General features: G+C 46.7%; 1 protein-coding gene across 2 annotated transcripts in view; it reads right to left on the reverse strand.

Moving 5' to 3' along the window:
- glt1d1 (glycosyltransferase 1 domain containing 1) overlaps positions 1 to 14,364 on the reverse strand; it is a 96,695-nt gene that overhangs the window by 75,105 nt on the left and 7,226 nt on the right. The window contains exons 1-2 of one of the 2 annotated variants that reach the window (XM_088000061.1): positions 13,360 to 13,715; positions 7,261 to 7,409 (exon numbers count right to left, since the gene is read on the reverse strand). In XM_088000061.1, coding sequence (XP_087856187.1) covers positions 7,261 to 7,300 — 40 coding nt within the window. In that variant the 5' untranslated portion in view covers positions 7,301 to 7,409; positions 13,360 to 13,715. Of the gene's footprint in view, positions 1 to 7,260; positions 7,410 to 13,359; positions 13,716 to 14,364 lie in introns of those variants that run through there. The other variant, XM_043715785.2, reaches the window with a different exon arrangement.

The following is a 14,364-nucleotide window of genomic DNA, read 5'->3' on the forward strand; positions in this document are numbered from 1 at the left end:
TGCAATTTAATTCATCAGTCCTGCCTTGTTCTCTGCTTTATCCCTGCCTGCCCTGACTGTTTGGCTCAATTCTGTTCTCAACTGTATCAGTTTCAGACTGATCCCTCAGTATTTCCGTGGGTCCCATCACCACCATGACTTAAATCCCCCCACCACACCCTCACCCCCGCCATCTTACTAGTTTAAAATCCTCCTGAGCAGCTCCAGCAAATCTCCCTGCCAGTATATTAATCCCCTTCCAATTCAGGTGCAATCCATCCTTCAGGTCACTTCTACCCCAGAAGAGATTCCAATGATCCAAAAATGTGAATCTTTCCCCCAAATACCAGCTCCTCAGCCATGCATTCATCTGCTCTATCCTCTTATTCCTACCCTCACTAGCTCATAGCACCGGGAGTAAACCAGATATTACTACTCACGAGGACCTCCTTTTTAAATTCCTGCCTAACTCCTTGTATTCTCCCTTCAGAATCTGAACCTTTTCCCTTCCTATGTCATTGGTTCCAATGTGTACAATGACATCCTGCTGGCTCCTCTCCCCATTGAGAACATTCTGCACTGTCTCTGAGACAATCCTTGATCCTTGCACCAGGGAAGCAACACACCATTCTAATTTTTGCTGCTGGCCACAGAAACATCTGTCTGTGCCTCAGACTAAATAGTCCCTTATTGACATACCTCTCATTGCATTGAAGCCAGTCTCAATACCAGAAACTTGGCTGTTCGAAAAGGAAATTATTGAGCACCTAACCTGATTCCATTGTTATGTAATTGTATGGATCTCCTCATTTTCAATTATTTACCTAATCCAAATAATCTGACCAAATGTCCACAGTCTAGTCTGTTTAGCATTTCATATGCTTCAATCAATTATCCACACAACCTACCTTATTCCTAAATTGAAAATATCCAGCTCCATGGGCCTTTCACATAAGATAGGAATTAACCCAGTGTTGGAATTTTTTCCAGATTCTCTATATCTTCCACAAAACAAAGAGAACCAGTCTGCTTGAACAGGCCTATATCATGATCAGGTACAAGGAACTTGTTCCTTCCATAACAAGGCAAGAGCTGATATTCTGAAAACAAACCGGCTCAAAATTGCATTACACTGCTCCCTGGATCACTTAAAATGAAAACATGAAAATATTCCCCATTATTCGCAGAATAAAACACTATGACAATTCCAATTGGTACATTCCTGGTTACAAACATACATTGAAGTCAGTTAGCCTTACAGCCGGTTTATACAGGCCTTACCAATCAAATGCAATTGTCAGCCTGTGGGAAGGCCGGCCGGGGGAGGACCAGTCAGTACGCATGGAGGCTGGGAGCCGGACAGGCCATGGCCAGTCCATAGGAATGCTGGCCAGGAGAAAGGGTCAGTCAGTACCCGGGGTGGGCGGTTACTGGAAGGCTGACAGCCTGACTGTAGGAAAGCAGGTCGGGATGGCTTGGCTAGTACGTGGGGTAACTGGGAGCCGATGGCTGATGTCCATCCTGGAGGAAAGCGAGCTGGGGAGGGTCAGTCAGTACGCAGGGCGGCCTGACAACGACAGGCCAACAACCTGCTCGTAGGAAAGCTGCCTGGGGTAGTCCGCTCAGTATGTGGGGTGACTGAGAGCTGGGGTGTCGACGACCAGCCTGAAGGAAAGCAGGCCTGGGGAGGGACGGTCAGTAAGCAGTGTGACCAGAGACAGGAAAGTTGACTGTCCTGCAGGAATGTTAGCCAAGGACGGTCTGAACAGTATGTGGTGTGGACTGATGTCAGGTGTCTTTTTTCAGCTATATTGGATCTGTGTTCTCTGCCCTGTTTCACATTTGATTGCACTGTCTTGTCTGTGTTTGTTACTGTTATCTTTGTGATGAATGGAAGTGGGATTTGAGTTTTGTCCTTATCTCCCTGAAAACTGTTTGAACGGTGGGGTTTGGGGTTTGGCTTTGCTGCCCTTTCCCCTGTATATAGTGTTTTTTTTTGGCAAACTGCTGCTTTCTGTTAACTGTTAAATGTATGATGTACTGTTTGATAAATTTAGAAAAAAATCAAATGCAATTGCCTTCATTTCATCATAGAATCATAGAATTCCTACAGCGTGGAAACAGGCCATTTGGCTCAGCAATTCCACACCAACCCTCCAAATAGTATCCCACCCAGACCCATTCCCCTACCCTATTACTTTACATTTCTCCTGATTAATGCACCTAACCTAAAAATCCCTGAACACTATGGGCAATTTAGCATGGCTACTTCACCAAACCTGCACATCTTTGGACTGTGGGAGGAATCTGGAGCACCTGGAGAAAACCCACGCAGACAGTCACCCATGGCTGGAATTGAACCAAGGTCCCTGGCGCTGTGAGGCAGCAGTGCTAACCACTGAGTCACCATGCTGCCAATGCATACATTAATAACCGAGTTTTCAGAGAAAAAAAATGTTCTTTAGCTCAGAAATATTTCTGGATGTAGGTTTGCTCGCTGAGCTGGAAGGTTCATTTCCAGACATTTTGTCACCATACTAGGTAACAACTTCAGTGGGCCTCAGGCAAAGTACTACTGAAAATTCCTGCTTTCTATTTATATGTTCAAGTTTCTTTCTGTCGGTGATGTCATTTCCCGTGGTGATGTCATTTCCTATGGTGAAGTCACTTCCTGTTCTTTTTCTCGGGGGTGGTAGAGTTAGACATTGAGTTAGACCCCATCTACCACCCCCTGAGAAAAAGAACAGGAAGTGATTTCACCACAGGAAATGACATCACCACCCAAAAAAACCCAAACATATAAATAGAAAGCAGGAATCATCAGCAGTGCTTCGCCTGAGGCCCACTGAAGATGTTACCTAGTTGGGTGATGAAATGTCTGGAAATGAACCTTCCAGCTCAGCGAACAAACCTACATCTAGAACCTCAAACTGAGCTCAAATCTTCTCAAAACTTGCTCAGAAATATTTCATTTAGAATTTCTTCCTCCAGGCCTTTGTTAAAAGTTCTCAAAATGTATTCCATTTTGCGTTTTGTTTTGTTGAACACTGAAACAAAATAAAAAATAGGAGATACAATTCCAAAAGTAATGGAGAGGATGTATGTATATGTACACAGTCCACTGAAGCTTGTAGGACACATGGAAAGAACAGTAAATAAAGCATATAGTGTTCTCAGCTTTATTAATAAGGGCATAGCGTAAGAGAGCAAAGAGGTGATGTTGAACTTGAATAAGACACTTGTTAGAACTCAGCTGGAATACTGGGTACAGTTGTGAGTGCAACATTATAGGAAAGAGGCAAATGCATTGGATAGAGAAAGAAATGATTTATAAGAATGGTTCCAAGTATTAGAAAAGCGCAGCAGGTCAGGCAGCATCCAGGGAACAGGAGAATCGACATTTCGGGCATAAGCCCTTCTTCAGGAATGAGGAAAGTTGTCCAGCAGGCTAAGATAAAAGGTAGGGAGGAGGGACTTGGGGGAGGGGCGTCGGAAATGTGATAGGTGGAAAGAGGTCAAGATGAAGGTGATAGGTCAGACTGGGGTGGGGGCGGAGAGGTCGGGAAGAAGATTGCAGGTTAGGAAGGCGGTGCTGAATTCGATGGATTAGACTGAGACAAGGTGGGGGGAGGGGAAATGAGGAAACTGGTGAAATCAGAGTTCATCCCTTGTGGTTGGAGGGTTCCTAGGCGGAAGATGAGGTGCTCTTCCTCCAACCGTCGTTTTGTTGTGGTCTGGCGATGGAGGAGTCCAAAGACCTGCATATCCTTGGTGGAGTGGGAGGGGGAATTGAAATGTTGAGCCACAGGGTGGTTGGGTTGGTTGGTCCGGGTGTCCCAGAGGTGTTCTCTGAAACGCTCCACAAGTAGCCGGCCTGTCTCCCCAATATAGAGGAAGCCACATCGGGTGCAGAGGATGCAATAGATGATGTGTGTGGAGGTGCAGGTGATACTGTGGCGGATATGGAAGTTTCCTTTGGGGCCTTGGAGGGAGGTGAGGGGGGAGGTGTGGGCGCAAGTCTTGCACCTCCTGCGGTTGCAGGGGAAGGTGCCGGGAGTGGAGGTTGGGTTGGTGGGGGGTGTGGACCTGACGAGGGAGTCACGGAGGGAGTGGTCTTTACGGAATGCTGATAGGGGAGGGGAGGGAAATATATCCTTGGTGGTGGGGTCCGTTTGGAGGTGGCGGAAATGACGGCGGATGATGCGCTGAACATGGAGATTGGTGGGGTGGTAGGTGAGGACCAGTGGGGTTCTGTCCTGGTGGCGGTTGGAGGGGCGGGGCTCAAGGGCGGAGGAGCGGGAAGTGGAAGAGATGCGGTGGAGGGCATCGTCGACCACGTCGGGGGGGAAATTGCGGTCCTTGAAGAAGGAGGCCATCTGGGTTGTGCGTTTTTGGAACTGGTCCTCCTGGGAGCAGATGCGGCGGAGTCGAAGGAATTGGGAGAATGGGATGGCGTTTTTACAGGGGGCAGGATGGGAGGCGGTGTAGTCCAGGTAGCTGTGGGAGTCGGTCGGTTTGTAGTAGATGTCCGTGTTGATTCAGTCGCCTGAGATAGAAATAGAAAGGTCGAGGAAGGGGAGGGAGGAATCGGAGACTGTCCAGGTGAATTTGAGGTCGGGGTGGAAGGTGTTGGTGAAGTGGATGAACTGTTCAACCTCCTCGTGGGAACACGAGGCAGCGCCGATACAGTCATCGATGTAGCGGAGGAAAAGGTGGGGGGTGGGGCCAGTGTAGTTGCGGAAGATGGATTGTTCCACATATCCTACGAAGAGGCAGGCATAGCTGGGGCCCATGCGGGTGCCCATGGCTACTCCTTTCGTTTGGAGGAAGTGGGAGGATTGGAAAGAGAAGTTGTTCAGGGTGAGGACCAGTTCAGTCAGTTGAAGGAGGGTGTCAGTGGAAGGGTACTGGTCGGTACCCTTCCACTGACACCTGTTCACCAACACCTTCCACCCCGACCTCAAATTCACCTGGACAGTCTCAGATTCCTCCCTCCCCTTCCTCGACCTTTCTATTTCTATCTCAGGCGACCGAATCAACACGGACATCTACTACAAACCGACCGACTCCCACAGCTACCTGGACTACACCTCCTCCCAGCCTGCCCCCTGTAAAAACGCCATCCCATTCTCCCAATTCCTTCGACTCCGCCGCATCTGCTCCCAGGAGGACCAGTTCCAAAAACGCACAACCCAGATGGCCTCCTTCTTCAAGGACCGCAATTTCCCCCCCGACGTGGTCGACGATGCCCTCCACCGCATCTCTTCCACTTCCCGCTCCTCCGCCCTTGAGCCCCGCCCCTCCAACCGCCACCAGGACAGAACCCCACTGGTCCTCACCTACCACCCCACCAATCTCCATGTTCAGCGCATCATCCGCCGTCATTTCCGCCACCTCCAAACGGACCCCACCACCAAGGATATATTTCCCTCCCCTCCCCTATCAGCATTCCGTAAAGACCACTCCCTCCGTGACTCCCTCGTCAGGTCCACACCCCCCACCAACCCAAACTCCACTCCCGGCACCTTCCCCTGCAACCGCAGGAGGTGCAAGACTTGCGCCCACACCTCCCCCCTCACCACCCTCCAAGGCCCCAAAGGAAACTTCCATATCCACCACAGATTCACCTGCACCTCCACACACATCATCTATTGCAGCCTCTGCACCCGATGTGGCCTACTCTATATTGGGGAGACAGGCCGGCTACTTGTGGAGCGTTTCAGAGAACACCTCTGGGACACCCGGACCAACCAACCCAACCACCCTGTGGCTCAACATTTCAATTCCCCCTCCCACTCCACCAAGGATATGCAGGTCTTTGGACTCCTCCATTGCCAGACCACAACAAAACGACGGTTGGAGGAAGAGCGCCTCATCTTCCGCCTAGGAACCCTCCAACCACAAGGGATGAACTCGGATTTCACCAGTTTCCTAATTTCCCCTCCCCCCCCACCTTGTCTCAGTCTAATCCATCGAATTCAGCACCACCTTCCTAACCTGCAATCTTCTTCCCGACCTCTCCGCCCCCACCCCAGTCTGACCTATCACCCTCACCTTGACCTCTTTCCACCTATCACATTTCCGACGCCCCTCCCCCAGTCCCTCCTCCCTACCTTTTATCTTAGCCTGCTGGACAAACTTTCCTCATTCCTGAAGAAGGGCTTATGCCCGAAACGTCGATTCTCCTGTTCCCTGGATGCTGCCTGACCTGCTGTGCTTTTCCAGCAACACATTTTCAGCTCTGATCTCCAGCATCTGCAGACCTCACTTTCTCCTCCAAGTATTAGAAACCTATAGAAGTTAGGATTGCTCCTCCTGGACAGCAGAATGCTGAGGTAAGATTTGATTAAGGTTTTCAGTCTCATAAGTGGGCTGGAGCTGAGTAGATAGGGTGAAGTTGTTTCTACTTGTAAATGAAACAAGAGCAAGAGGATACACATGTGACTCCAACACATTACCCAATACTGCAAATTGTTAAGGTATGAAATGGACTGCCTGGAAATGTTGAGACATTGAAGGGGGGCATTGGATGGTTATTTGGATAGTAATAGTGTGCAGGGATATGGGGATAAGGCAGGAGATAAGTAGTGAAGCATAGAGTTAGTGCAAGCAGAGTAGGCCAAATGGCCTCCGACTGCATCATAATAACTGTGATTCTGTGAACATAATATGTTGTGCATACACAAGAACGAGTGTGGCCTAATCCAGATGGAACCATACTTACACATTCACAACATATGTACTGTATGTACATTCAAGTTATCATCAGAATTGATGTAAATATCATAAAACATGTTAACACTGCTTTGCTGCCAATTCATAAATTAAATCCAGGTTCAGCCACTGCTCTACGTTCAATAGACTTTGCATTTTTTAATGGAGACCTGCTCTTATTTCAGAGAAGGTTGATAAGCAGAAATTTTCCATTGAGCTAGGTGATTTGGTCAGTATATTAAGAAGCTGATAACAGTAACCATTATTGGGACAAAATTAGTTAAATACATGAATTATGAAACAGAGCAAGTCTGAGTTCAAACACTGCACCTTGAAAAAAATGTCATAAGAGAAGGATCAGATATATTAATGTAGCCTTGTTTACTTTTGACTTGCTTTTGCAATATCTACTTCTTTTAGATTAAACTCAAACAAATTTACTTTTCCATTATTGAATATGATTGGTGTTTATACATAATAACCATTTTATCACTCAGTGATTTTTTTCAATTCTTTTTGACCAAATTCCCTCATCTCGAATCTATTTCAAAAATACATTTACCTTACCTAACAGTAATCTTCCTCCTTTGTAGAGATGGATTGTCATTACTGCTTCAAATTTCTGTTCATTGATTAAGTCGGAAACTTGTGAAGATGATTTAAATTCGGCAATATCGTTCAGAATACATTCGTGGCCACTACTTTGTATATATTTGCTACAGGCAAGAAAGATAAAATAAAAATAAAACTTAAATTCTATCAAGTGTTAAGGCTATGTCTACTAATGCAAAGAACGCATCAATAAATTGCTTTGATTACATTTGTGCATCAAAACATCTTTCAGATTATAAAATATCAAGAAAATCTCAGGACATTCATTTACTGTGTGCTTTGTTTTATCATTTTTCTGCTTTTTGGTAAACCATTTCTCATTTCAGACTTTCTTTTTTCCATCATTTACTAACTTTTGCAGGTTTTAGTTTCTGTTTCCCTGCTTTTCGGTTCACATTTCCTTTTCAGGTCTATTTTCTGAATGTTATTTTCAGTTTCTTGTTTAATTCATTTCCTGGTTTTTGACTAACCATTTCCCTTTATGGACTGACCTTTCACATGCATTTTTTTTACTCTGATTAATTACATCACGTGGTTGAGGGGATCAGTTACCTAGGCAGCTGGTTTGCAATATAATGCATGGGATGAATTCATCGCACCTGATGAGGTTACCATGATAGACCTTCATTCTCAACCTCGCCTGAGAATGTGGCAACCCTCAGGTTAAACCACCACCAGTCATCTCTCTCTCTCTTGTGTGCTAGCAGCCTTATGGTCTGCTAGGACTATGGCAACTTCACCTTTTACTCTTTTTGTTGAAGATAATTCCCTATCCTGACAGATTTATTGGTTTGAACCAGTAAGCTTCAAATAATGTAAAACAAAAATAACATTCCTAATTAGGTAATTACTTTCATGACAGAAAATTGGGTCACAAAGGTTTATGAACCCTGCACCATCAAGCTCTTGACATTTGCTTTATTGGTGTTGGAAATATTTGAGGAGTAAGAAAGGGAAGCAGTCTCTGCAGAATTCCTATCTTCTAACCAGCTTTAGTCACCACAATATTTCTGTGGCTGGTTCAGCAGCGTCTCTGGTCAATGCTGAACCATATCCCCACTGCCAAACATAATGCTGAAAATGGAGGATTAAACAAATGGAAGCTATCGAAAGTTAAGAGATAATTCAACCCTTTCTTGTTGGATATGAGTACTGCTTGACACTTGTGTGAGATGATCATTACTTGCTACTTATCAATCCAAGCTCAAATGTTGTCCATGACTTGCTATATGTGGACATGTTGTCCATGACTTGCTATATGTGAACATGTTGTGCTTCATTAGCTGAGGACCGCACAATCATCAGCAAAATCTCCACTTCCAAAATAATAATTGAGGCAAGGTAATTGATGAAGCAATAGAAGGTGGTTGGGCACAAGATATTACTCCTGTCATGTTGTCCTGGAGCTGAGTGATTGGGTTCTAAGGAATTCCCATCTCAGGCGACTGACTGTGTGGAGTTTGCACATTCTCCCCATGTCTGCGTGGGTTACCTCCGGGTGCTCCGGTTTCCTCCCACAGTCCAAAAATGTGCAGGTTAGGTGAATTGGCCATGCTAAATTGCCTGTAGTGTTAGGTGCAGGGGTAAATGTAGGGGAATGGGTCTGGGTGGGTTGCACTTTGGCGGGTCGGTGTGGACTTGTTGGGCCAAAGGGCCTGTTTCCATACTGTAAGTAATCTAGTCTAATCTAAATACAAACGTCATACGTGGCACTAAATTCCCTTGGTCCCATGTATGACTCCAAACCAGTTAAGAGTTTTCCATTGAACCCTGATTGACATAACTTTAACAGGGGTCCTTGATTCTAAACTTGGTAAAATGTTGCCTTGTTACCACTGTCATTGTACCTCCTGAACTCAGGTTTATTTTATCCACGCTCTAACTAACAGTCAAACTAATGGAGGCAGTGGGTGAGTCTACTCCAAAAGACCTAAATCATCCTGGAATATCCCCCATTGATTAGTACAAATAGGAGAAAAGTCACTCCTGTCATTTGAATGGAAGGAAATAGTGAGGAGACACTTCGTCAATTTTAGGCTGGTTCTCTCCCAGGCTTGCTGCTGATAGGTTTACTACAAATGTCTATGAATGGAGCAGGTACCTAGATTAGTTAGTGCCAGCAGTTGCCAGGGGTTAGTACAGGGGGAGTTGTGTTCTGGGCTGGGGAATTAAGGTCCAGGGCAGAAGGTGGGGAAGAATGAAGAAGGATAGAATCCCGACAGTGTGGCAAGTGTGGGGAGGCTGATGTCTGGAGGTGGGAGCTGCGGTGCTGAGAATGAGGAACAGGGCTTGAGGTCTGAGGGAAGAAGACCAAAACAAAGCCTGTCTCCAGGCATCTAAATCAGTGGCTTCTGAGGACATGCCACAACCCAAAGGACTAGCCACGTTACCATACATCAAGAACATTTCTGAACTGACAGCCAGACTACTACGAACACTAGGACTCATAACAGCACACAAACCAACAGCCACTCTCAGACAACAACTCACCAGGACAAAGGACCCGATACCCAGCATGAGCAAAACCAATGTAGTGTACAAAATCCCGTGCAAGGACTGCACAAAATACTACATAGGACAAACAGGAAGACAGCTAACGATCCGTATCCATGAACATTAACTAGCCACAAAACGACACAACCAGCTATCCTTAGTAGCCACACACACAGATGACAAGCAACATGAGTTCGACTGGGACAACACTACTATTATAGGACAAGGCAAACAGAGAACAGCCAGGGAATTCTTAGAGGCATGGCACTCATCCACAGATTCTAGCAACAAACACATTGACTTGGACCCAATATACCGGCCACTGCAGCGGACAGCTGGAACTGACAACCGGAAGCGGCAGAGACAAACCACTATAAATGCCAGAGGAAACATCACAGAAGCGCTTCACAGGAGGCTCCCAAGCACTGAGGATGTCACCTAAATAGGGGACGAAACATCTGCAACACAAATTCCCAGCTCGGCGAACAGAGCCACAACAAAAAGCACCCGAGCTACAAACCATCTCACAAAATTTATTGCTCATCCCTAGTCCCACTGCTCCTCGGATGCTGCCTGAACTGCTGTGCTCTTCCTGCACCACTAATCCAGAATCTGGTTTCCAGCATCTGCAGTCATTGTTTTTACCTTGGTGAAGCTCATGATGACCTATCTTCTTAAATTATTGCTGTCCACTTGCTGTAAGTACACCTGCAGGGCTATTAGGAAGGGAGTTCTAGGACTTTGCTTGAACTGAAGAAATTGCGATATAGTTCCAAATCAGGATGATGAGTGACTTAGAGGGAAACTGCAGTTTATGGCATTCACATGCATCTGCTGATATTGTCCTTCTCGATGATAGTAGTTGTGGGTTTGGAAAGTGCTCTCTAATGAGCCTTTATGAATCTTTGCAGTGCATCTTCAAGATTGTACAAGTTGGTTCTACTGTGTGTCAGTGATAGAGAGAGTGAACATTTATGGATGTAATGCCAATCAAGCAGGCTGCTTATTCGGGACATTGTCAAGCTTCTCGAGTGTTGTTGGAGAAGCACTCACCCAAAGGGGGACTATTCCATTACACTCCTGACTTGCTCCTTGTAGATGGTGGACTGACTTTGAAGAGTCAGGTGAGTTACTTAGCCCTTGACCTCTTGTCACCACGATATGTGTTAGGGATGCCCATAACTGAGTAGCACAAAATGGCTACTAGGGCTGCCAATAATGCTGACAGAAAAATTTCTCAAGGTTGCTGAATGTACAATCATTCTTGCAAGGACTTGGATGATAACACGTAACATTTGATAACAATAGCAGCACTGTACATAGCAGCTAACAAGTCAAGTTTGCAGAATTAGTCGTTGCAGAAAAATCCAAACCAGTTTCATACAGTAAAAACTGCCCCCCCACCTTATCATTGCATCTTTTGTATTCCATGTAATGAGAAATTTAAAACTTCCTTATCTAATTAATTGGCAATTAACATGGTGCAGAAAGATAAGAAAGTCTGTCCATCTTGGTGATTAGCAAGCTGAGAGCCAATTACAGATGGACAATAATAATCAAATGGGGACGTGTGCACACTGATCTTAAGTTGTATAAGTTAAGATGCTTTTTTTGTGTGCCTTTATTGCCTTTTTGTGGTATGCTCTACCTGAGCTCTAAATCGCAAATAAAGGTCATCTGAATTCGCCCCACGACTTGGACTCTCATTGAAAATATGATATCTAACAGTATGTAAATAGCTAATCCGAATAGTTTCTGGTCAATGGCAATCTCTAAGATGTTGACAGCAGGGGATTCAGTAATGGCAATGTCGTTGAATGTCAAGGATACTTGGTCAGATTCACTTGTTGGAGATGGTCATTGCCTGGCACTTGTGTGACACAAATGTTATTTGCCCCTTTTCAGCCCAAACCTGGATATTGTTAAGGTTTTTTCCTTGTTTGGACACGGACTGCTCAGTAGCTGAGAAGTCATGAATGGTGCTGAACATTGTGAAGTCATCTGTCAACATCCCCACTTCTGACATTATAATGGTGAGAAGGTAATTGTGGAAACAGCTGAAGATGGTTTGGCCTAGAACATTACATTGAGGAAAACCTGCACAGGTGGCCTGGAGTGAAGATGACTGACCTTCAATAACTACAACCATCTTTTTTTTGTGCAAGGTATGACACAGAATCAGAGGACTGATTCCCATTGACTCCAGTTTTGCTAGGGCTCCTTCCTACCACATTTGGTCAAATATAGCCTTGATGACAAAAGCATACCCTCTCACCTCATCCCTAGAGTTCAGCCCTTTTGTTCATGTTTTGACCAAGGCCGTAATGATGTTACAAACTGAGTACCTTTGGCAGAATCCAAACTGAGTGGCAGCAGATTAATAGTGCATGATGGCACTGTTGATGACCCTTACATCTCTTTACAAACAACCTAGGCTAGACCGATGGAGAGCTGATCAGATAGATGAGTTTGACCTTTTTCATTGTTTACAGTACACACCTCAGCAACTCTTTAGATTGTCAGGTAGATACCAATACTTTAGTTGTACTGAATAGGTTGGCTAGAGACACAGCAATTCTGCAGCATAAGTCGACAGTACTGGAATACAATTGACTTCACTGTCATGTGCATCGAATGGGTGCAGTAAAAAGTTTGTAATTTCGCCTCTCAGCGCCATTTTAGGGTATAGGCTCAGAGGTACAGATATTTTAAGTGTTGTTAAAGAACTGAATAGGGGTAAAAAAAGACCAGCATGGTAATACAGTCCATTAAAAAGTCAAGAATAAGAATAAAAAGTATAATTTAAATACTCGAGTTACAGTCCTTTGTCACTGAGTCAGTGCTTGCTAGGCTTCAGAACATGAGGTAACATGAGCCATTGCTGCATTCATGTTCTGGCCTCTGTCCAGGACTTGCACCTCCCACACGTCTCCAACTGACCTGGGCTTGCTCTGTTCTCGCGCTGGCTGCTCCCCCACCAGCCATGACTCTGCTCCCAGCTCAGCCCATACACGCTCCGCTCCCAACACAGCCCACACACGCTCCGCTCCCAGCTCAGCCCACACACGCTCCGCTCCCAGCTCAGCCCACACACGCTCCGCTCCCAGCTCAGCCCACACAAGCTCCGCTCCCAGCTCAGCCCACACACCCTCTGCTCCCAGCTCAGCCCACACACCCTCTGCTCCCAGCTCAGCCCACACACCCTCTGTTCCCAGCTCAGCCCACACACCCTCTGCTCCCAGCTCAGCCCACACACGCTCTGCTCCCAGCTCAGCCCACACACGCTCTGCTCCCAGCTCAGCCCATAAACGCTCTGTTCCCAGCTCAGCTCACGCACACTCTGCTCCCAGGTCAGCCCACACAAGCTCCGCTCCCAGCTCTACTCACACACACTCTGCTCCCAGCTCAGCCCACACACACTCTGCTCCCAGCTCAGCTCACACACACTCTGCTCCCAGCTCAGCTCACACACACTCTGCCCCCAACTCAGCCCACACATGCTCTGCCCCGCACCAGCAGCAACTTGGCTCCCAGCTGGGCCCGCAAACGTGCAGCTCTCACCCTGGCCATGACTCGGCTCCCAGCTCAGCCTGTGCATGTTCTGTTCTCACTCCAGGTGCAATTCAACTCCAGCTTGGCCTGTTCACACTCTGCTCCCACTTCAGCTGTGACCTGCTTCCGGCACTCGGCCTGTGTGTGCTCTGCTCTGGCTCCGGATGTGACTCGCTTCCAGCTCAGCCCTCACACACTCTGCTCCTGCTCCGGACGTGACTCGCTTCCAGCTCAGTCCTCACACACTCTGCTCCTGCTCCGGCCGTGACTCAGCTTCCGGCACTCGGCCCGCACACACTCTGCTCCTGCTCTGGCCGTGACTCAGCTTCTGACACTCGGCCCGCACACACTCTGCTCCTGCTCTGGCCGTGACTCAGCTTCTGACACTCGGCCCGCACACACTCTGCTCTTGCCGTGACCTGCTTCTGGCACCTTGCCCGCGCACGGTCTGCTCCTCCTTCAGCTGTGACTTGGCCTCCAACTTGGCCCATGCACACTCTGCTCCTGCTGTGACCCTGGTTCCAGCACGGCCCATGCATGCTCTAGCTGCAACTCGCTTCTGCCACTTGGCCCACGCATGCTCTGCTTCAGTGTTAGCTGTAACTCAGCTCCTGGATTGGTCTTGGAGTCTCTATTCTCCATTCCTCTCCAGGTAGGTTACTATTGCTGGAATGTCGTCAGGACCCATAAACTTTACAGTTTCCTGTTGCTTCAGTAAGCTCTCGATACCAGGTCAGCAAATTGAATTGCCTGATGACTGGCATCTTTAATGCTGGGGACCTCAGGAGGGGACTGAGATTGATTGTTGAAAATGCTTCATTCTTAGCTTTTGCACTAATAAACTCACCCCATCATTGAACATGGGGACTTATGTGGGGCCTCCTCATCCAGTGATTTATTTAATTACTGATCACCAATCATTTCTGGGTATGGCAAGACTGCAAGCTTAGATCTGATCCAACGCTTGCAGAATCCTTAGCTATGTCTTTGGAGTCATTCATGGTATGTTGAAAT

This window comes from Chiloscyllium plagiosum, unplaced genomic scaffold (genome assembly GCF_037043375.1).
Source record: "Chiloscyllium plagiosum isolate Xiang-an unplaced genomic scaffold, Cpla_swu_hap1 HiC_scaffold_24, whole genome shotgun sequence".
NCBI lineage: Eukaryota > Metazoa > Chordata > Chondrichthyes > Orectolobiformes > Hemiscylliidae > Chiloscyllium > Chiloscyllium plagiosum.